This window comes from Etheostoma cragini, chromosome 13 (assembly GCF_013103735.1).
Source record: "Etheostoma cragini isolate CJK2018 chromosome 13, CSU_Ecrag_1.0, whole genome shotgun sequence".
Taxonomy (NCBI): Eukaryota; Metazoa; Chordata; class Actinopteri; order Perciformes; family Percidae; genus Etheostoma; species Etheostoma cragini.
The window spans coordinates 10,706,516-10,734,273 of record NC_048419.1 but is presented as its reverse complement, the minus strand read 5'-3'; the positions used below and the strand labels follow the sequence as shown (position 1 = coordinate 10,734,273).

Genomic DNA, 27,758 nt, shown 5'->3' with positions numbered 1-27,758 from the left:
CAACGCAATTGGCTAAGAAAAGCACAGCTGTCAGCTGATGCATGTTTCCAGTGTTTTTCCATCATAAATAGTGTTTTTAGTGGGGGACAACGGAGCATTGTTATTGGTGCTTCTGGCACCAGTTTGCTTTGAGTTGCAGCAGTGCTGGTGCAAAAAACTGAACTAGTCACTGAGATGCATTGAGGTTCATTGTTGGTTAATAGTTTGAATGGCTCATATTGCCAGGTATTGCATGTCAATCGAGTTAAATGATACTTTTGCTTTTAAACACTTTGACCAAAAAAGATGCAAGCAGCAGAAAATATACATGACATTTGCGCAAACCAGCTGTGTAATAGTTCTTCTTATTCTGGATATATACAGTATAATACCACTTAAACCACAACTGCACAACGTCCTTACTAAAATATCTAAACTATCCCTCACAACGCACAGTGGGAAAATCAGACACTGTCACCTGGTCCAGGCAGCATGTAGAGCTGTGTAACTATGTGTGATCCTTCTGCCCAGTGTGTCATCCAGTGTGTCAGCAAGGCTACTGCTATTCTTGTATCCCACAGCCCTCACCAAAACCATGGCCGCTGTTGTGCTGCCATGCTTGCTGACTCAATATTAATTAGGTTAGGGAGCTGCAACTGTAGGTTGCGCTACTGCTAACTGAAGCTTTGATATGGGTTTCAAGGATCTGGCAGCTGAGCGGGCAGCCCTTCAGTTGCCGCATTGCATGCTGTGGGTTGGTGTGCCATTAGCCGAGCTAAAAGAACCAGGAGAGCCTCATCTTACACCTGCAGGTAGGTTTGTCTGATCAAACTGGGCTGCAAACATCGTTTATACATAAGCCATGTAGGTTGGCTGGGATCAAATTAGGATCAACTTTAAATCCCAAGTAAATTCAGAGCATTTAGCAAGTTGTTTCAGGAGCATCTGTAAGTTCACGAGTCACTTGATTTCCTCTCATTCGAACCAGAAGGCAGATGGAGCCACGATTCCTTTAGCTGGATCTGTATGCAACGCTGCAGACTACTCATACATGCACATAAGCAAACAGATCACATGCACACTCTAATTCCCCATACATGCTAAACACACACGTACACACATCATGTGAATCAGTAAATGCAAATGGTAAGCCGGTGATTTGAGTGGGCTACTGATGACACACAATTTAGATTGTCAAAAAATTTGGAAAAGCAAAAGATTTGGAGTCTTTGGGGGTTTAAAATAACAACCTTTAAGTGAATCATTATGCAGTATAAGATTTTCCTTTTTTTTCTTTTATTAATATTTTCTGTCTAAAATCTTTTTGTCTTTTACTGCCACTGAATTAGACACTTCTGGAACGCTTTGTGCTGCAGCCCTCTGCCCTCCAGCCTCCACCTCAGCAAGTGGCCCTGTAGTGTTGCTGCACCTCACTGTGAGTAAGGCAGTACCACTGCAGAGTGGAGCGACACATCACAGCCATGGCCTTGACATTGGGGCAATATTTCCACAAAGCTTTTTTTTAAATACACATCTAATTACTTTGGGCTATTTTATCCCTTTCTGTTTTGCAGAAATCCACAAAATGTGATTTGAAACAAGATTACAAATACCAACCTGCCTTCATTTTTTGATTACAGAAAAAGCATTCATAAAATATATTTGCCTTTGCAAAGCTGCTTGACTAGAAGCATTGATTAGAAAAGGGAATATAGTACAGAATGTCTTGTTCAGTAGACATCATCTTGCTTCGTCTGCACACTCAGTCTTAGGATGCTTGGCTTTGCACACCTTCGTGGCTGAATTATAAAAGCAAATTAGCACAAAGAAACTTTGTAATTTAGTGTGTGACAGTAAGTAAGGGAGACATCGGTAGGATTTTGTACGTCCACAGATGATTAAGTCTCATTTTGTCAATGATGTGGGATCTGTATTTTTTTTTTTTAACAAGTTACTGTCGCCTAGATGTGCTTGATTTCATTCGTTTCTCCCTATTACCACAGATACTTCTGCCCAGCCCTGTACAGTATCATAACTTAACCTCACGGCCACACGGTACACCACAGGCACCGCACTTCAGCCAGATACATTGCTGCAGTTCAGCCGGAGAAACAAAAAAGGGAGAGGAGAGGAGGAGGAGGAGAGAGGCAGAGAGGATGCAGGAGTGAAACGTTCAGGAGAAGAATGAGCAGCAAGAGAGGAGGAGAGATCGAGGCAGCGGGAGACAGAGATGGGAGGGGGCGCGGTAAAAAATGGGGGAAGCCAATAAATAGAGAGTCACTAAGGGATCAACCGAGCTAAAGATAAATATGATTAGGCGGAAAATGTAAAATTGGAGACAGGCTGATGGAAGGGAAGATTGAGGACGGGAACGTGAGTGTGGAGGGAATAAGCAAATGGAGGCGAGGAAGAGAGGATAGCCAAACAGTGAAAGGCAGCCAGACTACAAGAATGGGGGAGGGAGGTGAAATCAAGCCACTCACACTAGTCGCTGTGTGTGGTCTCCTAGCAACACTGTCAGCCACGCATCTCTTTCTTAACCACTGAATATGCAACAAAAAAGGACGTCAGCCTTGTCATATGTGATGATCCCCGGGTCAAACTTCACTGCAGTTACATTTGTACCTGATGCCCCACCAACAATATCTCTCAAGTATCTTAATTGGAGACGGCATCTGTCTCCAATAGCAACCATACAACCTTGCTGCTGAATCGATGACAAACTGAGCTACACACACACTCTAGACATGGCAAAGGCTGTTCCTTACACATAAGTAATCCATCCAAAAATTGTCTAAGATATTTAAAGGAATAACATGACGATTTTATTAGAAATGCTTTCAAGGTTGATTTGAAATATTTTGTCAGTTAAATCCCTCTTGTCACATCAGCTGCAAGTGCGCCAATATTAAGCATGAAAAATCAGGTATATATGTTCGCAGCATAGTAACATTTTATCACCTGTCACAGCAGGAAAGAGAGCCTAGAAGTGAGATGGATTAGATTGATGTGAGCTTGGAGAATAAAATACTAAGACTGGAATAAATAAAACAAGAGCTCCATGAAATCCCACCTAGCTGTGATCACTGATCTATGAACAAATGCTCACATGTTAATCTTGTCAAACACCAACATCCACATGCTTGATGGTCTAAATAAAAGCATGGGACGCCTAATGAGTACATAATTGAGTGGGTAAAACGTTCCCAACCACTTGTTTATAATCTTTATTTTCCTTTATCGAAACATTCATATAGGGCACAGGCTTGTGTAACGTGACAAAGTGTGTCATTTAATCTCCACGGTTGACAAAACAAAACCTGCTTTCAGAAAATAAATATTGACCAGTGCTAGGAACTAAAGCTATGCAGAGGATCCATTTCCTTCCTTCTCATGAACATCTGGTTGGTTTCTACTTTTTTACGTTCAATTAATGCAGAACTTATCAGTTTCAAACTGGTTGGTGACTGGGATTTTGGGTCATGATAGCATGGTCAAGCCAATGATATCTGTCTATTGATTGCAATTATTAATTAGGGCATAATGAATAAGTGTAAAAGCTGCCTAGTAATAGAGTGAAACTGTAAAGAAATGTTTACAAACGATTTACAGTACCAGTCAAACGTTTGGACGTGCTTTCCAAGACAGAGCAAGTCTGTTTCCAGTCTTTGTGCTAAGCTAAGCTAAGCTAAGCTAACAGAGTGCTGGCTTTCCATTTGCCGCACATATAAGTGATATCAGTCTCCTCCTCTAACTTTCTAAATGATTTAAAAAAAGCATATTTTACCCTTTCTGAGAAAGTTTTAAAGACTAGCTCGTATTCCCAAAGTTAACTTTATTCTGATAAAGTCATGATGGCAAAATATTAACGGCCAGATAACAGAAGCTCAACATGCAATGAGAGATAGTGTCCTTAACATTTGATCAGTCAGAGCATTTATGCAATATCACACCAATAAGCATTAACAGTTAGCAGAAGGTGTTCTGAATTGGACAGGATATCCCTTAACACATCAAGGACACACTGACACACTGAACCTTTCATAGCATCACCACCAGCAGAGAGATGGTGTAGAGTCCACCTATTGCTAGTGATAGCAAGATGTCTTGATCCAGGTAGCAGCCTACAGCTTTTTAAGGACGCATTAAATGCTCCTTTAAAAATTTGAAAAATTAAGTTAGGCGTGACATAACCAATCACCCTATTTCATTGTCTGAATCACCACTTTAATTTCTCCAAATACTGGGTTTGATGTAAATGTCTGTTTTGGGGTCTAAAGGACTGCCTGTCCATCTGGAGTGCTGAGTTTGGCCGTATGAAAGATGATCATTTACCTCAATTTAATAACATTCCTTTGGAACATGTAATTCCACCCAAAAAGAAGGTAAACGGCTTGAAAGTGGTTCCTGTCAGACACACAGGATGTTGCAATCCTCTGACAGCGGTACTGCACACGCACACTTAAGAGACACTGGAAAGCCTGGGCTCTGCCAGGTCGACCTGCAGGCCAGAAAACCTTTCAAGCAACATGCTCTGCTGGCTTTTACACACTAGTTATGACAAAAACAAAATCAGTCCAGCTCGCCCCAACAACAAAACAGTGACCTAAGGTAAAAAAAAACTCCTTGAAAATCCAGAAACCAGAAAGATGCCTCTGGTAGTGTGACCAGACTTCTGTCTGTAACTGTTACTATGGGAGTCCAACGGAGCGCTTGTCTCTTGTTGTCTTAAATATAGCCTGCTCTGGGTCGCTCTTTCAATCTCGCAAAAAAGGTTCATATACTAGATATTCTGACATGCTTAGCAGGCACAGATGCATTTTGTTAATTTAAAATATGGAGAGAGAAGAAAATCTTGGTGCAGTTCTTTTAGCACATTTATTGTAATTAATGTGTATTTTAAAGTGTTTCTGGTAAGAAAAAAAAATGAGATTATTCAAATAATTCCCTCACTGTGCATCACTAAACTCCACTTCTCTTTCTTTCTTCATGTACTGCTGTTGTGTGCTGAACGCTCTACAATATTGCATTGTGCAGTAAAACGCCTGTGGCTGATGAGAATGGACAGGAGGAGGAGGAGGAGGAGGAGAAAGAGGAGGAGGAAGATGTAGAGGCTGATGCATCACTCAAGGCCAGGGATGAAAGGAACATAAGAGGCATAGACGTTTTTCGCACAGTTTTTCTCTTAACCTCTTTCTGGTGTTTTGCACATAAAAATGAGTACGTATTTTTAGTATTTTATAAGAATGGTCACGTGGAATAAATCATGTTGCATCATTCATTTGGGGTCAAAAACCCAAATACCCTTACTTAAATATAGATGCTCAACACTTTGCACTCTTTGGATTCTCCGCCTCAGTCTTGTACAACCTGAGTGACCACTAAATCTTTCATGGACTGCAACCAAAAATACCCTACAGAAAAAAGAAGAAAAAAAAAGCTTTCACTGTTCCCCTTGCCCTGTGCTACCACCAGGACACAGCCTTGAGTCACAAAAAAGCAGAGATGCTTAGTGTTGGTCTCAACTATGCCCCTTTCCTGTCAACAAATTAATCTAGTATTGTTACCGTGTGATTGCATAAGTAAACATCTCTACAATGTGTTCATCGTTAATAGTTAAAAATGTGTAGGGATGCAGTTACAGAGTGTAACATGCTATAGAAACTCCCCACTCATCATTAGCTCCCCGGTCAAAAAGAGACGGCCAGTGTATGACCCCTGATCCCCATTTCCCACCTGAGTGTGCCCTTGCCTTCATCATCTTCTGCTAGAATCCGCAGTAACCAAGGTGGCCCAAATGCACTTAGCATACATGAACACCTACAGAGCCACATGCCCTTAGACTACACTGGTCACGTTTTCATTTAGTCCATGTTGTTTACTTTTACTGATTCACATATAAAAGGGTTCAAAACATCACATAAAAAATAAAGAAAGGAAACGAAAATTTAGCAATGAAAACAATGCTTAGAATGTGTTCAAAAATGAGCACTGTGTGCAATAGCAAGTCCTCCAAACAATATGACGATAATGATCGTTTTTTCCTACTCTCTAATATGACCCATAGGCGTGCCCCTAGCGGTGCCAGGAAATAAGACCCACAGGAGGGTTTACTGCCCTTCTATCTAAAAATGTAAAGCTCGCAGTTGTAAACACGCCGTTGTGAAATGGTTGCCGCTGGATTACATTAACACACAACATCTTAAAGTTTAGGAAAAAAAAATATCTGTTTTGGGTTAAAATCATGGATATTTGCTACTTACTGCACTTCAAAGTTTAAAAAAACAAAACAACCTGAACAGGACCCAAAGCTGGGTCTCCTGCATGAAGGTCCAGTGATTGTTTGACCCATTGACTACCAACCACACACATAACTTGCCTCGATTTGTGGATTTGCGTCTAATATAACTGATCTAGGATTTACATGGTCTTATCATGGATGTACATTATAATGGGCTCTTATACTTTGTCACCTTACCTCCTGCTTTGCTCCCGTCAGAATTACTACATCCACTAGAGGGCACACTCACTGGAAATGTAAATATGGCTTGTAAATACAATTTAAACAAATAACTTATGCAAGCTTTTTTGGGGGAAGGAGGACAGCCTTCATTACATGTGGCGTGAAGCCCTAGACATTATTAAGGACTGTACAGTGAGTAAACTCTCTTGTCCGTTACATAAAAAAAAAAGAAGAGATCAATCACCTCATATGCAAAGAGAAAGTCTCGGTTTTGTTTTCTCTTTGTGTTATTGGTATGTAAAAACCAGACTGAGGTATAGCGCTGCAGGGAAAAGAGTAGGAACTTTAAAAAAAACTCCATGCTCATCCTTGTGCATGAGGGGAAGAGCTCCACTCTGCAGCTGCACATGCTTCACTGAGCCAGCATCCTTCTCTAAGATCTGACTTATTTTAGATGTGGATTACCCAGCAATATTGCTTGCCTCCCAGTTTTCATTTCAAGTGTTTTTTCTAGGATATTTATTAAATACTGATCAAATGGAAATCCACACTGACAGATATAAGCGAGAGTACACAACATTATTCCACAGTACATGATGTTTCTTATGTCAAATGGGAGTGAGGAATGTCCTGTCTGCTCTAAACAACATGGATGATCAGAGCCAACTCAAACCTGCTTGAACCAATGCTAAAACTACTTTATGATCCAGAACAGCCTGACTTCACTACATGTGCTTACTGTCTGATTCAAATACCATCTTTTGGATTTGATTCACCAATTTAAAAAAAGAAGAAGCTAAAAACATCATAGCCCTCGGCACACAGGCTGTCCCTGCCCCAACAAGACCAACCTCATAAACTATTCAGCAACAATTAAGCAAAGCCCACTTGCCCAAAGCAAAACAGGGATCAACTCAACATCACTGTAAACTAGATGTATGATTTGCCTCCGAGCAGCTTGTAGTGGGCTTGACTCATATCTCAAAAAGAGCTAGTAGATTTTAAATTGCCTCAGAAAGCCTTGTTTGCAGTTGCAATATTTAGTGAGAGGCTAAAGAATGGCAAATGGACATGTAGACTGGTCATTTCTATCTAAAAATAAAAAGTCTAATAAACAACATCAGAATAATAAACCTGCTGGTGCACTTGCTGAGTTGAACCTTCTGATTGAAAGATGGAGCGGCTGCGTTGGTGTGATTAGCAAAGCCAGATTTAGGCCACAAGTGGTTTTCCAACATTCAAATCATCCTACTCCTTGTGCTCAAAATCCCCCGATAAGCGAGTCACAGCGTAGGTTGCGTGCACGCACAACCACCCACCTACCTACACACACCAACACACCCACCCACCCACCCCTCGGTTGTTTAGCCCCAACAGTGTTCACCAAGGTGACAGTAACTCAGAAAAAGAGATATTGTGAAGACACTTTGATGCACTGGAATGAGAAATTGACACCTATATTATCTATATATATATATATATATATATATATATATATATATATATATATATATATATATATATATATATATATATATATACATACATACATACATACATACATACATACATACATACATACATACATACATACATACATACATACATACATACACACACACACACACACACAAAGACATACACACAGAAAATATACATACACAAAAAAAAAAAATCACATCAGACACTTTTTTAAAGAGTTGTTGAAAATCATGTCAGACATGTCCAAGAGTATTTTGAGGGTCTGTACTGCAAGCTGAAAAGCAAGAGAAGTGGTAACAATGTGCAGGCGCGTTGGCCTTACAGGTTTGATTGGCAGGTTTTCAGCTCAGGGTCTCACTTGAGCAAGTCCTATTCCTGTCATTCCCGCTGTTCACTGCACTAAGCGGGATAAAATGAACAGGCACTAAGTGGGGCAAATGGCGGGCAACGGCAGAACGCAGGGTGTCCGATCCAGGCAGTATTTTCTTACATATGGTACTTCCCCAAAAAAGCATATAGAAAAACATCATTGGCTTTAACAAGATGATGAGTGGCTTGTGTAGAGACTTGTTTTGGCCCAAGTGGCTCCCATCTACAAATGGGAGTGTAACACTTGTACAGTCTCACCTCTGCTACATCGGCTGCAACCGTGTAATTGTTTTTGATGCACCAATGTTCGACACGTTGCTCTGAACCGGCATTGTTTATTTGCCAGTGATTGTGTAGAAAAACAATCAGTCAGATCCTTGATTTACCCAGAATTGAAACCTTTTACAGGGTTTATAATTTAAAAAAAAATGCAATTAAAATAATTGGTAAACAGACATAAGCTATATAGAAAAAAAGACTTTAAGATCACCTTCTTTAAAAAAGGGGCTATTTTCACATCACTTGAACAGCGGGCTGGGTTTACCTCCACACGGCTAACACAGTTCTCCAATATGGTAAATACCTACGTTTTTCATGGCCACCTGCACGCATGGCCAGACCAGCTATTAAGACAAAGAATAGAGACGCTCGGATGACAACACGCACAGAGGGAGTGTGAATTTATTCTCTGGTTAGGACACCAGTACTCAACTATAGCTATAGCAAATATGTATTTTCTGCTATATTAAGTTCTGAATATCGAGTACAGACCCTTTAAATCTCAACATGTTTGTATTTGAAGCTCCTTTTGCTGACACCTAGCCAATCTGCTGGACTTCTTTTCAGCACAAATAAAGATTGCTCTGACATTTACAACACATACTTAAGTCATCCCGCATTCAGATTTGCATTTCTAAAGTCAGTGTGTAGACTCGCCTGTTTCACATACGGTTGGTGAACCCTGAGTTTTTGCTGGCAACCATTAACGAATGAATTGCCCCTGTGAGATACTTCTGCAACCATTAAGCCGCCTACAGATGAAAGCGATTTGCTTGGCCGCCGAAAGCAAAGCGCAAGTATTCATCATTGATGGTGGCAAGGAAGCTCGTCACCGTTGAAGCGACAGCTGTTAACTTGGTTGCGCTTTCGAAAGGTCAGCGGCAACTAGGTCAAAGTTGAAATATTTTGAACTTTGAGCGCAGTGCAGAGCAAATTCGCTCTTCCACGTAGCGCAAAGACGTTTGGCTAGGCGGCGACATGTTAGGACAACAACGATGTGGAACATACATTTTCACTGTTTGCAACATACAGCTGCCAGAAAAATAACATGTTACTGCCTCCTAATGATTTAGTTAGTCAAGGTCTTTTGAAGGTCTTTGGTGAATTACTGAGTGTCTTTAATGAGAATATAGACAATAACACATGACTCTAGACCACTTTGGACCATTTATGCATGCTAAAACACGGATAATTGAAAATAGAGCTACAAGGTGGACCACTAGTAACTCCATTTCTTGCCAATTGCTGTTCTCGCATAATGATGCTTAAATGACTATGCTAAGGGCTTCTTGATGGTAAAAAAAAGATGAATGGCACACAAATTCTTGTAAACATATTGCTTTCTGTCCCAAATACTTGCATGGTTATCCATGTGGAAGACATTGCACAGATACATGTAAATAGATAGTGATTAACATGGCTTGGGACTGGGACCTCTGTGCCAACAAGAGAGGAGTAATTGTTGACTCCTGACTTTATTTATTTTGCATGGTACCATGCAGATGGTTATGAAAGGTTTAATGAGAAGGAAACAGAGGGGGAATGAACAAAGATGAGTTGCCTCAAGGAAATCATTACCACACATCATTACTCTTGACTACACACTGCAATGAAGACTTGGGTGCTGCAAGAGGCTTACAGACCAGAAAGAAACCATTTAAAAGGGAGCATTTAATTTGAATTGTCACTGGTTAATTTGGACATGTACTGTACATCCCAGCCATCCTCCGGTCAAACAAGGGGACACATGTATGACCTTATGGAGCACCCAGCGAGCCAACAAACAAAGGGAGCTCGCAAATAAAGCAATAAGAAGCCAGTGTTTATTTGTAGAGCCAGTGGGTGCATGGGATGTCTGTCCATTTCAAATTTCACCATGTTTTTTTTCAGCCCCTGAATCCAGTGCATCACGTTAAAAGAGCGATTAGACAAATAGATTACAATCATTGCTAAAGCACAGCAAGGACTCTGTATGCTGTTATCGGTTTAGAGGAGTTCAGAGTCGTAGAGACAGCTTAAAAAAAAAAAAAAATCTAATGGGATTCAATTTTTCTTTTTGTCTCCCTCTCTTTACTGGACAGCGTATTATTAAAGAGCCAGGAGAGGCAGAAGACAAAGGGGGATGACATCTAACAATGTCCAAGGCAGGGTTTGTACCCAGGACACCACGGGTAAATGGCATGCCCTTTGATCAAGGATCCACCAGAGAGAACCGCTACACCTTTTTATAAAACACTGTGACTGACTCAAGTGCATCAAAAGTTGATTTAATCCACATGAAATTTAGAAGGGTTTAATGTTGATGCAGGATTCAAAAATGAGCATCATTATGATAATATACAATACTAATACAATCCTAAAATGGTAGTTTTGGTAATTTATTTGATTTAACCTATGTTAGTGACGGACAGTTTAAGATTAAAGGGGCACTCCGCATTTGTTCATGGTTTTTTAGTTTGTGAAGACAAGTGTCTGGTGTGAAATGATCTTGATGATGTCACACCGATGTCACCATGGTTATCTTAGCTCGGTCATCATTCATACATTTATAACAGCCTGTGTTTCAACCTTGGAGCTTGAAGTTTACGGTTTCAATTTTGAGCAATATTTATTCCACTTTTGAATGGAATAGATCTATTTAACAAACACATACATCTTATTTGCTAACTCCTTTTCTAATTAGAAGGGTTATATACCGTTTTTTGAATACAAGGAAATTCAATAGCAAGATGAAACATCCCTGAAAGAAGTCTACTGCTTTGTTAATAGATTAACAAGCTTAATTTGAAAAAGAACATCTCATGCCACTCAACCAACACCTCCATAACATATACAATTCCAATGTAGCAGCCAGCTTCTACACACATGAAGAGGAGTAATAATCACTTTACTTAAATTCACCTCATCTTGACAGTTTCCCATCATCTCTGAGTGGACACAGATGTAAACAGACATTAGTATGGAGCTACAGTGATACCAGTGCCGAGACAAAGATGGCAGTCACAACTTTGCAGAGCCCAAAGTGACGTATTCAAATGTCTTGATTTGTCTGACCAAAAGTCCAAAACCCAAACTTACTCAGTTTACTGAGAAGCAGCAAACCCTCCCATTTGAAAAGCTGGAATATGACAATGTGGAGCATTGTTTTATTATTTTTGCTTGAAAAAACAAAACAATTATTCAACTATCAAAATTGTTCAGTTGCTGATTTTTCTTTGTCAATAAAAAAATCCATTAATCAACTAATCCTTTCAGCTCCTCTGAGCTATTCAATCACATTTACTTGATTGTTATTTACTCAGCATGAGCGTAGGGGGAAGTGAAGCACAGTGATGGGAGAGAAAACTATGGCAAGATTCAATTCAAAACCACTAGGGGCAAACTTTCCTCTGAGCTAAACAGTCATCTGTTCTACTCGTAGTAAAAGGGAATTACTTCTCAGACCGAATAACCAGAAATATCTCCATTGGGATGATCACTGAAAACCTGCACACACAGCCAGAAGCACAGTTTCTTAATTCTAACTGATAGCAGTCACTCATGTCGCCCATTTGCTACAGTGGAATCATTTCTCATGCAACCTCCCTCTGACAAAGCTGAGAGAACCAAGATGGTGAAACCACAGATGGAAGAAGCACCTGTTCTCCCCTTAAAGAAACAACAATGCACACTGAAGCCAGCTAAACACGCCTACAACGGTATTGATTTTGAAATATCTGCACGACTGGCCAGAAGTAGCCACATATATTACCTTTACCAACCTATTGACTGCTGCTGCTCAAACTGTAGGTAAACAATCTGTTTAGATGCTCCAAGAAATCCACAGCAAGAAAAGATGACAAAAAAATCCATTTCTGCTCCCCAGACAGGGGTGTTCACTCGACTAGAGAAATGGGCTTAAAATGTCAGCATCTGCCACGTATGTCGCACATCCATCAGTCCCTCTCCTCTCTGGCCCTGTGTGGGCCTTCCCTCGCTCTTTCTGACTCCAGTATATCTGTGTATTTATTCAATCTCCCAAACCTAATACTGAATTGCTCATCCTTTTTGGAAGGAGACATGATGTAGGCCTACACTGCCGGTCAGAGCAACTGAATCATCCACTTTATGGAAAAAAAGCTCAAATGTAGTCAGAATCCTTTCTCCTTTACTGAAAACACTGGTTCCTTTTATTCTTTCCTTGAATACATCATGATTTATTTGCTGCCACATACAGTTGCTGTTTCCTGTTTTAAATCACATTTCTGGACTGAGTTTGGGATCACCAGGCGAGCAAGAGGAGGTTGTGTGAGCCATGGTTTTGTCTCTGCATTTAAGACACACTGCACAGTATGTGTGGCTCACAGCCTGCCCTCAATGACCCCAAACTCACAGCTGCTCCAAACCATCCCCGCTCGCTCCCCTCTTTCAGTACCAAGATGTGCTTGAACCAAACAGCACACGAGTCACATATCAGATCTGGTTTCGCTGTCTCTGTTTGCCTAAGCAGGACTTAAAGTCATAGGAAGATGTTCTGCCATATTCTGCTCCAAGGTCAAGCAAGACTGACTGGTAATTAGTTCCATTTTATATTTCAGTTCAATTTCAGGCAGATAGTGAAGTGTCCAACATGCTGGTGCTTCATCCCCCCCCCCCCCCCCCCCCCCCCAAAAAAATTCATCATCCTGTTTCTACAGTCACATAGGAATGTCTGTTATATTCAGTAGAAGTTGCAGTTTTTATGATAGCTGCACCCAAGCTTTTTAATATCTTACATTTTTTTGTAGCAGTACTAACAGATTCCTTCTTATTTCAAAACTGAAATGAAATAACATTTCCAGCCAAGTCAAGCTTATTCTTCCAAACACAGAAAGAGATATCAAAGCCAGTCAGGTAGCAAATAACTATAACAAACGTTTTCATTTGACATGTATTTAAGCTTGTGGTGGGTTGGTGAAGAAGAATGTTCCCAGTGTGTGTGATGGTGTGTGTGAGTGGCTGTCACGCCCGGAAAAGGGGGGGGGAAAGAAGCAGTGTTGACTAACCTTAATTTCACGTTTATTTCCCAACCCCTCGATCCATGTGGATCGTCTCGTACTGGATTTAAGGTGTGATACTGCGGCACTTTATTGGGTATATCATCTAAAAAAAAACAAAAAAAAAACACATGTGATGATCGAGGCTTTCCTCGTCCAGACGCCTGCCTCTCCCGCACCTCAAAGACGCGCCAACACATCCTCACCTGGCTGCGCACAAGCACACAAGCATCACCAGCGTCTTCACAATCAGAGTATCTACCGCCCATTCCACACGCACCCTGCGACCCTGCTACACTCTCATTATCCGTAAACATGCAGATGTTTCCATCGGCCTTGCAGAACGAGGCTCCTCACACTGACGGGGTGTAGGTATTTGATTATTAACGCCGTGCATGCTCCAGCATCACCAGTCAGCTGAGTGAGGCTTGTTTTTAGTGAAATATTTAGAAGGTCTGTCACGACTGAACTTAAACGCGGGCTGTGGGTTGCATTGCGCGGCGGTGTTGCCATATCTACCCATATTTTTCTGTGTTTTGAGTCAGACTACGGGCCTTATATTCGCCGCCATGGGCTGTGAGGCTTCAAGGTTGAATAATTTGGCTTGCGAACACGCAGCGGCTCACGGTCAACCTTTTTTACGCGTAAAAATGCCATCAGGCCCGTGCATCCTCCGCACTACAGCGTCGTATTCCCTGCTGCTAATTAGGCAGACAGTGCATTTTGACTATGACAGCTGGTTATATGGCTAGGTGATGTAAGCAAATGATGCGGTGACTTATAAAAGGAAAACATGATATTAACGAAGGTGCGATGCCTACCTTAGAAACGGGGTAGCCTAAGGCTGGCGCAGAGGCAGACTGTGCCGATATCCAGTGGCCCAGGCTCGTAAAAATCAGACAACAACAACACCACGCCGGTTGTTGATGACACAGCTGTCTTGGTAGACTGGAGGGGAGGGGGGAAAAAATCCTTTCCCAGATGTGTCAATTGACGTGGGAATGAAAAATCAGTTATTCAGACGCATATTACCGGACTGACGCCTTTTCTTGACGTGTAAGGTCTTCCATTTTTATGATAAACAGCGCGCTGACTGTAGGCTACTACCGAGGCTCGGTGTAGCCTGGCCGGTGTGAGATCTGATTGAAAACCATGGTGCAATTCAATGCGACGTTACAAAAGCTCCCTCTGCAAACACTCAGGTGCAACGCCATCCTTGTAGGCTTCAAACGTGGTTCAGGCGCGACCTCCGCAAAAGAAACATGCTTTCAGTTCGGCCACAGAACAGAAATAAAACGTCCAAACAAAGATGCGCAGATATCAGCGCGCTGTGTTGGTTCAAGCGCTGGGCATCCTCACTGTGTGTTTGCATCCATATTAATATTCATACGTACTTCCTGAGAGCAGACCAGTGGTTGTTTATAGGGGGGGGGGGGGGGAAGCATCCGAGGTCTTTGAGTCCAACTGAGACGAGAGACAGTTATCAGCAGACCCAAATTAAATTTCGCTTCACGATTCATACTAGGATTCAGCAGCAGGCTCATTACATGTCTGGGGGGGTTGATAAAGTAGCGGAGGACTTTTTTTCAACTAATAAAGGACTATATTATTAGAATACACAAAAACAAAGCCGTATGTGGGAATAGTATAGAAGCATTATTGGGATGTCAATGGGAGATAAAACACTTTTTTTTTTTTTTTTAAAGGCTCGCCTTAAACCCAAACCTCAGACATATAAAGTAGACTAAGACGTCATAGGGATATTGGTGTGACTGGATGATTAGTTGTTTAAATTAAAGCCATGGGGGAGAAATAAAATAAGATCTGACTGATCCAGTTTGGGAATCCAGATTCTGTAGAAAAGGAAAACACCGTCTTAATAATGTAATTTGTTTAAATTCTCTTTTAAGGCGTGTGGGACAATGTAACTAAAGCCTAAGCCTACAAATGTGGTGGGTTTTTTTTTTTGGGGGGGGGGGGGTGTCACATGACCAACTAGTCAACACATGGCCTGTGTGAGGCTGACACGCCCCCTAAAGTCTGCGGGAGATGGTATAGTTAAGGACAGCTGAGAGAGTGAAACGCTAACCGAAATTAGTGCTCCCTCTTGAGAAACAGGCCTAATCATGTAGGCTATTATCAAGAAAGACCTTTGGACTCTCACGGCAACAAATAAAGCTGTAGAGCAATGTGCACGGGTCAGAGTATGGCTGTGAGGGTCACCTCAACGAGCAGGCACCTGAAGAAAGTCCACGCTGTCTTCAGACATTTCTGACATTGTCATTTAGAGATGATATTGTCACTTAGAGCGGATCGTTTCAATTCTATGTGAAAGACTGCTCAGATCTTTCACTTAAAGCGGCTACACAATATAGAGATACTTTGTTACAAGGAAAAGTACTGCATTCAAGATTTTCCTTGAGTAAAAGTACAAAAGTATTAGCCTCAAAAATATGCTTAAATAGGCCTACCCCAAAACAATACTCATTATGCAGAAAGAATCATTTTCAGAACAATGTTCAGTATATAATTAATTATACTAATTATTGATGATATGTACATCACTTTAAGGGATCAATGAATCAAAACATCAAATCAAATCCAACATTTGTTTATTTGCAGTACTGTGCAAAAGTCTTAGGCAGGTGTGAAAAAATGCCGTAAAGTAAGAATGCTTTTAAAAATATAAATAATGAGTATATTTTTAATAATTTACAAAATGCAAAGTGAGTGAACAAAAGAAAAATGTAAATCACAGTCAATAACTACCCTTTACCTTCAAACCAGCAGCAATTCTTATAGGTCTGACATAGCAACAAGGCCAAGCAACTCACCATTACAAAAAACAATAGTCGGAGGTATGGCTTTTATGACTTGTGGCCAGACTTCTCCCAACAGCATATGGGAGTACCTGGTCCCACTGGTTTCTGCCAGTTCTGATCTGATGTCACTGCTGGACATCTTCCAATTAAAGCAATTAAAGGAAATAAGCTTGATGTGTTTTTCATCTGCTGCCCTAAGTTTCCTCGGCCGATCACTGCATCTACGATCACAACTTTTTGCAAGTGTACCTATAAGAAGTGATGCAGGTTTGAAGGCGAAGGGTAGTAATTTACTGTGATTTAGATTTTTTGTTTGCTCACTTTGCATTTTATAACTTGATAAAAATAAACAAACGAATGAAAGCATTCTTAGTTTCCAGCATTTACTCACACTTGCCTAAGACATTTGCACAGTACTGTATATATATAGTATTATTAATCTGAATCTGCAAAGTAACTAGTGACTAAATCTGTCAAATAAATTTAGTGGTGTAAGAACAATATTTTCCTCTGAATTGTAGTGGAGTAAAAGTAGAAAGTAGCAGACAATTGAAATATGTAAGTACAAATATGTCAAAATGATGCTCATGTTGACCATTATGTAGTAAGCTGTAGGGGAAAGCACCATTTCCAGTTTGGCCTCTGTAACACTAGCCTCGTTATCAAAGTGTTTCTTTTAATTGTCGTTCTAAAAAAGCTGAAACATCCTCATGGATTTCCCTCTTTAAAATATATATTATTTTTATTTAAATGTACGTATATTCTAAAATAAATCAAAACACACTACTGTACCAGCTAATAACATTTCATTTTAAAGTTCCAGTCTTTTGTTAGCATTCAACAACTACATCTCCCATAAGGCTTTGACTGCACCGCTGTGTAATGAGACTCACATGTGATTAAATGTTGAAGTCCCTGCACAGCCATAGTCCACCTGAGCAGGTGCTCTCACCTGATAAGACCTCTGCTCAGGACTGGGTGGGTGTGTACAACCTGCACTTAATCGGCATCGCCCTCATCCAGCTGTTCATTGTGTTGCACCTGTTGGGGCGGGACAACTTACACTCTTAACATTCTTATTGGTTTACAGAGTTTGATGACATCACATATCTCCCAGCAAAGCTCCACCCAACTTTAAACCGACTGGCGGTCCAATCAGCCGGGGCCATTAAAAACACCTGCGTGAGTGTGCGTCACCTTTAATGAAAATTTACCCTTTTGCAGCCATGACAGAACCAGAGAAGCACAGGTATACATAATATTAATGTAGGCCGTAGGTCGGTACAATACCAAAATTGCAATTCATTCTTAGCTGCCATTTTCTCTCTCTGTTGTTCCTTAAAAGCCTTCCATTGGTTCAGGGTGCAGAGTCCCTTCACTATGAGAAAGGCTTGTATTGGTGAACATCTGCAGGAAGTGTTGAGCTTCACTAACAGTAGCCTGAATTGATTAAAAACATAGTGAGCAAGAGCAATATTTCTGGTTAAAGCTATCCGTGTCAGTTGATGAGATTCATAGAAAAGTCAGTATTTTTTAGCATAGCATCAGAAGAGATAGACACATAATCTTTTTGGCCACTAGAGTGCCCAGCTACAAAGGAGACCCATAACACCAACCTGATCATGCAATTATTAATATTATTATTACTGCATGTCCTCTAGGAGACGCTGTGCAAAAAGTATCCAACTATTAAACTTGCCATGTTTATCTCTGACATTGCTTTCTTGTGTCAAAGTATCGGGGGAGTGGATTCGTTATCAGCAGCTTTAAATGGTCAAAGTGCATCCTGCCCGCTGTGCTTTCCCTCAACTGCTGAACCTGCATCCATTCAAAATAACTTTGATACAAACTCTAATAAGGTAAAGTATTATATTTTATGGCTAGCAGTATGATTTTATAAAATTAGTTTTATGGTGTCTTAAGGAGTTTTGGGCAAAGGTGTTTTGTTTGAGTTTTATTTATGAGCAAATGAAAACGGTTTCGCTAGGTTACGTCTGCCAGCTGATTCATAAATCATATCATTAGGCTGCTGCCTGCATTGCAAGTTTTTAGGCCGATAACTTCCCCTAAAGGAAGATTAAGAGCAAAAGCTGAAGTGTTCATTCCTGATGCAATCCGATGTCTAGTATGAAGGCTCCTATCATAAATGTCATCTCAGATAAGCAACTTGTCATTTCTACTGGCATGCAATATGATTTATATACCATGACCTTTTATTTATATTATATGCCCAGTTTTAAGTGTTGTGATTGCTGAAAATGAATGATATGGCCTCCAGGTTGAAGGAATGACAAAACAAAAAACTCAGTGGAAGAAGTTTTTAGAGGCAGTGAGTACTCTGCAATGGGTACTCAGCTTTCTCTTCTTGGGTAAGATCCACTACATTAACCCTCCTTATATTTATCTATCTCTCTTTATAGCTCTCTCAAAAGAGCATTTTGCTATAGTTATAATTTGCTCACCTGTTAATTCACAAGCTTGTCACTGCACCTTTAATGCACTGTATTCATACTAATTGCCATCTCCTGTAACTCCAACATGTACACTACGATGTCAGGACTGAGCTGTAGTATCCTGATGGTGTCCCTTATGTTTACTTCATTGTGGCCGCTCTCCACTCTGTACTTCATATGGCTCGCGATTGACTGGCAAACACCTGAAAGAGGTAAAGGAAATGAAATCGCTCAAGCATCCACGAAAAATGGAACAATCCAGTGAGCTGTCTCTCAATTTCGCAATCAAGTGTATACAATTTACAAGCGGTAGAGTTTACTTTTTAGTGTATTATACTCCCATGAGACATATCACAACTGGAAATCATTGAATTATGGATGCTGGTAAAGCCGCTTTTGTGAACACCCTTAAATAAAAAAATAAAATTGTATAATTAGTATACACGGTTGTGTATCGCTGTCCCAATTCAATGCTGCACATTCACTCTACACAGACTATATGCTAATCAGTATATTTATTTTGTAGGTTCTCCTATTTACAAAGCATGTAGAGGTCTGTAATTTTTATCATGGGTACACAGACGGAATGTAAAACAAATCCAGAAAATCACATTGTTTTCATAAATGAATTTACATTTCTTTGCAAGACATTCATATTTGATACATCAGAAAAGCAGAACTTAATATTTGGTACAGAAACCTTTTGTTTGTAATTAGAGATCATAGGTTTCCTGTAGTTGTTGACCCGGTTTGCACACACTACAGCCGGGATTTTGGCCTACTTCTCCATACAGACCTTCTCCAGATCCTTCAGGTTATGGGGCTGTCGCTGTGCAATACAGATTTTCAGCTCCCTCCAAAGATTCTCTATTGGGTTCAGGTCTGGAGACTGTCTAGGCCACTCCAGGACCTTGAGATGGTTCTTAAGGAGCCACTCCATTTGTTGCCTTGGCTGTGTGTTTCAGGTCTGGATGGTTGCGGCTGGAAGACCCAGACACGACCCAGCTTCAACGCTCTTACCGATGGAAGGAGGTTGTTGACCAAGATCTCACCAATAGGTGGCCCCATCCATCCTCCCCTCAACACGTTGCAGTCATCCCGTCCACTTAGCAGAAAGGCATCCCCAAAGAATGTTTCCACATTCATGCTTGGGAGGGTGTTCTTGGGGTTTTACTCATCCGTCTTCTTCTTCCTCCAAAGACGGCGAGTGGAGTTTAGACTAAAACTCTATTTATATCTCATCAGACCACATGACCTTCTCTTGTTCCTCCTCTGGATCATCCAGATGGTCATTGTCAAACTTCACAAGCCTGACCGAGCGTTTGCTTGAGCAGGGGGACCTAGCTGCAGGATTTTAATCCATGACGGCGTAGTGTGTTAGTAATGGTTTTCTTTGAGACTGTGGTCCCAGCTCTCTTCAGGTCACTGACCAGGTCCTGTTGTGTAGTTCTGGGCTGATTCCTCACCTTCCTCATGATCATTGAGTCCCCACGAGGGGAGATCTTTCATGAAGCCCCAGACCGAGGGGATTGACTGCCATCTTGAACTCCTTTTTCAAATAATTGCTCCAACAGTGGTTGCCTTCCCCCCGAGCTGCTTGCTTGTTTTCCTGTAGCCCATCCCAGCCTTTTGCAAGTCCACAATTTTATCTCTTATGTCCTTAAACAGCTCTCTGGTCTTAGCCATTGTGGAGAGGTTGGAGTCTTTTTATACAGGTAACGAGTTCAAACAATTTATTTAAAAATCATACAATGTGATTTTTCTGGATTTTTGTTTTTAGATTCCGTCTCTCACAGTTGAAGTGTACCTATGATTTGAAAGAGGAAAAAAAAATTGACAGACCTCTACATGCTTTGTAAGTATGAAAATCAGCAGTGCTTGAAACACTTGTTCTCCCCACTGTACAAGAAACCAACACACTGACACTTCAAACTGCTAGTTTAGAATTCCTCTGCCCAGTAAGCTTGGAGAAAGGAAATTGTTTTCCAAATATCTTTTTTTTTTTTAGGTGTTTTGGAGTGTTAATTTTTCACTGTGACCTCAACTTACTTTGTGCATTGCATTTTGGTAGAACAGTGCCCGTCAACAGCACACCCTGTTTTGGGGTATACGCGAAAACATTTTGCCACTTTTCTCAGGGTGAGCACACTACAGTTGTGTAGTCTGGATGTGGAAAAACCATGTACTGCTGCGATTATAGAAACTGTCACAGTTAGTGTGTAGTAAGCCGTTGACATTGTCTCTAAGATTTCTAATGTCTCCGTCAGGGGGCAGGAGAACAACATTTGTGAGGAAGTGGAGGGTTTGGGAGCACCTCAGAGATTTTTTCCCAATCAAAGTAAGTTTCAGGTTTTGGTGTTCATTTGATTTGGTTGGAACACATGGATGTGACCACTACCAATAGCATAACTTTATATTGAAACAAAAGTAGCTTTTACCTTTAAAATCAACCTGGATATTATCTGCTGTGACTGTTTATAAAGGTGGACTTACATATTTGGTATAAATCTATAAGAAAAAAAATTGTTGTGAGAATCTGCTTTTAAAACTCCCATTCAATAACATAATGTACAGAGTAAGTGGATTTGGTTTAATGGTTAACAGACCGACTGTTCAACTCTGTTATGCACAGATTGTGAAGACAGCCGAGCTGAATCCTAACAAGAACTACATCCTAGGATGTCATCCGCATGGTATCATGAGTTTTGGTGGCTTTTCCTGCTTCAGCACGGAGAGCTGTGGCTTCACTAAGGTGTTTCCTGGGATGAAAGCCACCCTAGTGGTATTGGCAGGACTTTTCAGGCTACCTATCCTTAGGGAGTATCTGATGAGTGCAGGTATTTAGAACACTGTTCAACTAAAGGACTGAGCATATTAACATCAACCATATGGAACCCTTAACCTTTTTCAGAATACAAATGGAAGACAAACAAGGTCTATATGTGATTTGTTACTGTCTTACTTTGTCTGATCAGGTATCTGTCCAGTCAGCAAACCAAGCCTTGGCCACCTCCTTTCAAAAAATGGCAAGGGAAATGCAGTTGTGATTGTGATAGGGGGCGCTGCTGAGGCTCTGTCATCCTCTCCTGGAGTAAATGCTGTGGTCATGAAGAATAGAAAAGGATTTGTCAGGGTGGCCCTCGAGTTTGGGTATGAGCACTTTTATTAAAAATAATATAGCAGTTGTCAGTCATCTTTATACTCACATGTAGCCAACAACTGATATAACCCCTGATCTTCCACAGGGCTGATCTGGTGCCTGTTTACTCATTTGGGGAGAATGAACTCTTTCAGCAGGTGATTTTCTCTGAAAGCAGTCTAGGTCGGAGGTTACAAGAACTGTTTAAAAAGATTATGGGTTTTTCCCCGTGTCTATTTGTCGGCGAGCACTTACTATTCCTGCCCTACAGGACTCCAGTCACTACCGTTGGTGAGTGTTCAATTATGTCAATGAGCCTAACTTCCTGTCCTGTGCCGGCTTAAATTTTTTTTCCTAACTCTCTGCTACTTCCAGTGGGATCTCCAATCTCGGTGCCAAAGCGTGTCACACCTACTGAGGAGGAGGTCAACCACTATCATAAACTGTACATGGAGGCCCTGTCTAAGTTGTTCCATGAACACAAAGTCAGCTGTGGACTTTCTAAAGGTCACAAGCTTCGGATACTTTAGAAATTCCACATCCAAATTATTTGTGTAGCAGTTTAAATTTGCTGCTTTTAATCCGAGTGTGGATCTGATGTGTTAAACTTCTTAAACAATAGATTGATCAGCTTCTTTTCTGTGTTCATGCTTTATTTTGCAAGTTCCTACTGTATTTGAAATATTCATGAATGTAAGATGTGATTCCTTGGTGAAAAGAATATATTCATAAAGCAGTGAAAGTCTTGTGTGCTAGATTTGTCCACATTTTCATTACAATTAGTCACATTTCTAATTATTCCACAATACGTGTGCCTGCTCAAACAAGTGGTAACCCAACAAATTAATATGACCAGGACCAAGAGAACTTTTAATTTTTCATTTGAGTTTGTGCAAGTATTCGTTCTACTTTACTACTTAAAATGTCTTGCACCCCTGTCTTCCAGTTAACAGCTGTAACATACTGTCAACACTCATAACCATATGTAACTCAATGGTTTACCCAGAAGAGGGCAACCATTTACAACTGGGTAGGATGCAGTCTTGAGACATGTGCAACAGAGAAAATCAAGAGCAAAGAATCATGTTAAAAAAAATTCCGTGTTAATGTCAAAATCCCATCCCATTTTCTAACCTTAAACCCACGTTTTTCAAAGCAAATGTAGTCTGTCTGATCCAAATAACAGTTTTATTAAATACATATTGCAGTTTAATCACAATTTTATTGAGGAACCAAGTTTACAGCAAGTTATTTTTCGTGTTGCAGTTACAAATGAATTATTTAGGAAAAAAATCAAATTACTACAAAACCCACAAGTGCATAACACTGGCAAAGACTGCAGGCTCTAAGGACCAAGCAAACCTTCTAAAAGAAGTCCATATCATCAGGTGCATCCAGGTCACGATATTCAACAATGTTGCGTGGATCACCGCGTGACATTCTAAGATGGTTGAGGGTGCAAGGAGAAATACGGACACAGGAAGAATAGAAATTAAAATAGGTTTACAATTCTCCAATAGTGGAAAAGGGAGACAGCTATTAAATAAAGATCACACGTACAGTGGTCTCACCTGAGGTTGCGTGGCTTCCCTAAGTAGCCACCTTGTCCGCGGAAGTTGTCATAGTTTCCTCTGCCTCCTCCGTATTGGTTTGGGGGGTAAGGTGGTCCACCTGTTAAAACAATGACTCATAATTAACTAAAGAATAGTGGTTTGCTAGACAAAACAAATTTCCACTATGATAAAAAAGTAGTCAGAACATACCACCATAGCCCATCAGGGGTGGACGAGGCTGTCCAAAGCCCATTGGACCCTGAGGACCTTGAGGAGGAAATGGCATGCTGGGAGAGAGCAAACCTGAAGGACAAAACCAACCAGAGAGCGGCCGGGTTAGCTCAGTTGGTAGAGCAGGCGCACAAACAGTGAGGAAAATAAGCATTTGAACACCCCGCAAGTGCTCCCACTTAGAAATCATGGAGGGGTCTGAAATTGTCATCCTAGGTGGATGTCCACTGTGACAGACATAATCTAAAAAAGAAAATACAGAAATCCCAATGTATGATTTTTTAACTATTTATTTGTATGATACAGCTGCAAATAAGTATTTGAACACCTGTCTATTAGCTACAATTCTGACCCTCAAAGACGTTAGTCTGCCTTCAAAATGTCCACCTCCACTCCATTTATTACCCAAATTTAGCTGCACCTGTTTGAGGTCGGTAGCTGCATAAAGACACCTGTCCACCCCATGCAATCAGTAAGAATCCAACTAGTAACATGGCCAAGACCAAAGAGCTGTCCAAAGACACTAGAGACTAAATTGTCCACCACCACAAGGCTGGATAGGGCTACGGGGACATGTCCAAGCAGCTCGGTGAAAAAAGGTCCACTGTTGGAGCAATCATTTGAAAATGGAACAAGTTCAAGATGACTGTCAATCTCCCTCGGACTGGGGCTCGATGCAAGATCTCACCTCGTGGGGTCTCAATGATCCTAAAAAAGGTGAGAAATCAGCCCAGAACTACACGGGAGGAGCTGGTTAATGACCTTAAAAGAGCTGGGACCACAGTTTTCAAGGTTAAGGTTGGTAATACACTAAGACGTCATGGTTTGAAATCAGGCATGGCACGGAAGGTTCTCCTGGTTAAACCAGAACATGTCAAGGCCCATTTTAAGTTCTTCAATGACCATTTGGATGATCCAGAGGAGTCATGGGAGAAAGTTATGTGGTCAGATGAGACCAAAATCGAACTTTTTGGTCACAATTCCACTAACAGTGTTTGGAGGAAGAACAATGATGAGAACCATCCCAAGAACACCATCCCTACTGTCGGCCTAGCCAGTCTCCAGACCTAAACCCAATAGAGAATCTTTGGAGGGAGCTCAAATTTTGTGTTTCTCAGCGACAGGCCAGAAACCTGACTGATCTAGAGAAGATCTGTATGGAGGAGTGGGCCAAAATCCCTTCTGCAGTGTGTGCAAACCTGGTGAAAAACTACAGGAAAGGTTTGACCTCTGGAATTGTAAACAAAGGCTACTGTACCAAATATTAACATTGATTTTCTCAGGTGTTCAAATACTTATTTGCCTCACTGTATATAGAGGTTCTTTCCTCAACGCGCAAAGTCCAGGGATCAAGTCCAAATTTTAACAATTTCCTCATCTCTCTCAACTTTGATATCTAGCGAACAAATATGGCCAAAAAATAAATAAATAAACCAGAGAGAAAGCGTTCATATAGTTGTGGACTAGAGTTGGGGGGCATCCAAATGTTGATACCGTCAAACCTCCTCCCTATTTTACCACGGTGTACGGTATTACCATGACGAATTAAAAATGATGGGGGAATTTCACCTGGGCCTGGAAGAGGAGGAAGTTTCATCTCTGGCAGCGATGGTCTCTTGGCATCCATCAGGAAATTGTTGAAGAACACCACCTCCTTTTTCACTTCTTCAATTTTGTCCCCATGTTTGTTCAGGATGTGCTTACGTACAAACTCTGGACCCTTGAAATTTATTTAAAAAGCAAAAGGTTGCATCACTTTAACAATGAAGCAGCGAATCAGATCTTCTAGTTATGTAGAATCTTATAGTTTTCCAGCAAAAGAAGAAAATCCTCAAAACATGTCAAACCGTTGAAGAGATTTACTCAATCAGATCCCGTGTTGTGCTTTCCTGAATGCTGTTTAACAAGTCCTCACCTTGAATTTCTTGCCACTTAGTGGGCAGAGCCATTTGTCCTTCCCCAGCTCTTGAGTGTTGGCGTTCACAAACTTCTCCACCTCCTCCACAGGATCCTTGCGGCCCATCTTCCCTGCCTCCTCCTCAGACAGGATTTCTTTTAAACTAAATAGAGGACTCAGCTTCTCCTCCATCATCTTCTGCCATTGTTGCACTGTAGCAAAAGAAATGTACGTTCACAAATGATAGGGGTGCATTATAAAGTTTTGCATCCATTACAAACATATATGAGGTTTAAGTTGATGAGAAACTGCGGCAAAATGGTGTAAGAGCCTGTGGGGGAAAAGTGTGATAGAAAACTTGTCACAGCTTATGTTCAACTAACAAAGAAAGCTAAACAGGAACACACATTTCTACATATAATATTGATTTTCCCTCCAGTAATCCACGTTAAATAACACAAACATGGGAAACACTGACCTTCACCATGTGTGATGCGGTTAGGAGGGATGGGTCCACGTACATGGATCATGCCACAGCGATTGGGCATTTCATCCTCACTAGGGTATTCACAGGTGTTGTAGTAGTCAATTGAATGCACGATACGCAGATACAAGACCAGACGATCCAAAACCTGCAACAACATAGACGCCAAAGAAACGTTACAAAGACGGAACGTTACGATTTTATTCACCAAATAAGCCGGTTCTAGGCAGCCATCTGAATGACTGACATAGTACTTCAAGGACACAAGGAAAAAAATCAGTCTGCTTTCAAAAGAGGACAGAGAACAAACAGATATAATGCATTGTTTTGATACAGAATTATGCTGCATGTGGATTCTTAAATGTAGCTATAACTGCAAGAGTCAAACCTTGGCTAGTTTTTCATCCCTTTCCACAGTAGTCTCTGCAGGGTTTCCCTCCTTGGTGTTCTCCTCTGAATCCATCCCACTCCCCGAGCCCAGGAGCTCCTCCTCCTCAGCACTCACCTCCTCTATCAGATAATCTGTGATGTTCTTCAAGATGGGGTTCTGAGCTGGCAACTTTTGAAATCACAAACCAAACATGAATGAATAATTTAGTTACAGCGAGATCATCCGAGAACAATCTGCTTAAATTGTAATTGATGATCAGCGTTGTACCTCTGTGCTCTCTCTGTGCCTGTCTTCCTGGGACTTGATGCTCCACAGGTCTCCCTTCTCGTCCAAGGCATGAATGAGCTTGGCAGCCAGCTTGATGTCGTTGCGAAGCACCTGCTTGTGCTGAGTGAGGCCGTTAACATTACGCACCCTCCGGGCCAGGTCCCGGTTCACGCCTGGTGCCAGTTCACAGTCTCGCAGCTGTGAAAGGTAAGAGTGTAAGACCGTTTTAACAGCCTCAACTGCAATTTAAGAGATTATACAAGTAACAAAAACAGGCACAATAGACTATCCAAGGCACCCTTAAAGTGCTCATTTTATGCTTTTTCCCTTTTCTTCTAGTGTAATACATCTTTTTGTGCATGTTATAGGTTTACAAAGTGAAAAAGCCCAAAGTCAACCCCAAAGGGACTTACCATGTCCAACAGACAACACTATTCACAAACTGCTCCAAACAGCTCTGTTACTGTCCAGCCTTTACTTCCGTGACGAATGTGCGTCACTTTGTAAGATGTTATAATGCTCGCCTAGCTGTTAGCGTGGCACGCCCTCATACTCTGCTTCTGACTGGGTAGTAGTCCTTACCTAGTTACTGCGCATGTGCGACTCCCAACAAACATGGAACAGAAGTGAGATGCCTCACTCTATAGCTAAAACAGAGAGCTCAACACACAGGGTGAAAAGAGGAGCTGCAGCAATGTGCAGTATGCCAAAAAATGCGGGGTTCTTTGAAAATTAAACCATGTAAACCTATTACAATATAACCTCTAAATACAATTATGAACCTGAAAAAGAGCATAATATGGGCACTTTAACTGTTTTTTTTCTAAATACAACAGCTATCATTGGAGCTCTGATTTGCTGACATACAGTGGGTACGGAAAGTATTCAGACCCCTTTAAATTTTTCACTCTTTGTTTCATTGCAGCCATTTTCC

At 41.0% G+C, this 27,758-nt stretch overlaps 3 protein-coding genes across 10 annotated transcripts in view; 1 reads left to right on the top strand and 2 right to left on the bottom strand.

Moving 5' to 3' along the window:
* LOC117955834 (neuronal tyrosine-phosphorylated phosphoinositide-3-kinase adapter 1) overlaps positions 1–17,375 on the bottom strand; it is a 31,813-nt gene extending 14,438 nt beyond the window's left edge. For 2 of the 4 annotated variants that reach the window (XM_034890558.1, XM_034890561.1), the window contains exon 1: positions 17,303–17,375. The gene's annotated coding sequence lies outside the window, so the exon portion shown is untranslated. Of the gene's footprint in view, positions 1–13,596; positions 13,820–14,408; positions 14,987–17,302 lie in introns of those variants that run through there. The other 2 variants (XM_034890559.1, XM_034890560.1) reach the window with 2 other exon arrangements.
* Positions 17,376–17,554: 179 nt separating this feature from the next.
* Positions 17,555–22,749, top strand: mogat3b (monoacylglycerol O-acyltransferase 3b). The gene is made up of 9 exons (XM_034890576.1): positions 17,555–17,658; positions 18,145–18,268; positions 18,688–18,778; positions 18,967–19,074; positions 21,130–21,200; positions 21,495–21,699; positions 21,838–22,012; positions 22,108–22,292; positions 22,377–22,749. The coding sequence occupies exons 1-9, from the start codon at positions 17,612–17,614 to the stop codon at positions 22,529–22,531; spliced, it is 1,161 nt and encodes a 386-aa protein (XP_034746467.1). The 5' UTR covers positions 17,555–17,611; the 3' UTR covers positions 22,532–22,749.
* Positions 22,750–23,174: 425 nt separating this feature from the next.
* Positions 23,175–27,758, bottom strand: part of srrt (serrate RNA effector molecule homolog (Arabidopsis)) — a 10,931-nt gene continuing 6,347 nt past the window's right edge. For 2 of the 5 annotated variants that reach the window (XM_034890570.1, XM_034890574.1), the window contains 8 exons: positions 26,825–27,022; positions 26,555–26,725; positions 26,161–26,314; positions 25,701–25,894; positions 25,351–25,505; positions 23,765–23,859; positions 23,573–23,672; positions 23,175–23,442 (listed from right to left, as the gene is read on the bottom strand). In XM_034890570.1, the coding sequence (XP_034746461.1) occupies positions 23,367–23,442; positions 23,573–23,672; positions 23,765–23,859; positions 25,351–25,505; positions 25,701–25,894; positions 26,161–26,314; positions 26,555–26,725; positions 26,825–27,022 (1,143 nt within the window). In that variant the 3' untranslated portion in view covers positions 23,175–23,366. Of the gene's footprint in view, positions 23,443–23,561; positions 23,673–23,764; positions 23,860–25,350; positions 25,506–25,700; positions 25,895–26,160; positions 26,315–26,554; positions 26,726–26,824; positions 27,023–27,758 lie in introns of all 5 variants that reach the window. The other 3 variants (XM_034890571.1, XM_034890572.1, XM_034890573.1) reach the window with 3 other exon arrangements.

Excerpts from the sequence above, each read along its gene's own strand:
- mogat3b (XM_034890576.1), top strand. The coding sequence starts at position 17,612 with ATGAAAATTTACCCTTTTGCAGCCATGACAGAACCAGAGAAGCACAG. Across the intron at positions 18,779-18,966 it reads ACTCAGCTTTCTCTTCTTGG|GACTGAGCTGTAGTATCCTG; the intron begins GTAAGATCCACT and ends CTACGATGTCAG. Across the intron at positions 22,293-22,376 it reads GACTCCAGTCACTACCGTTG|TGGGATCTCCAATCTCGGTG; the intron begins GTGAGTGTTCAA and ends TGCTACTTCCAG.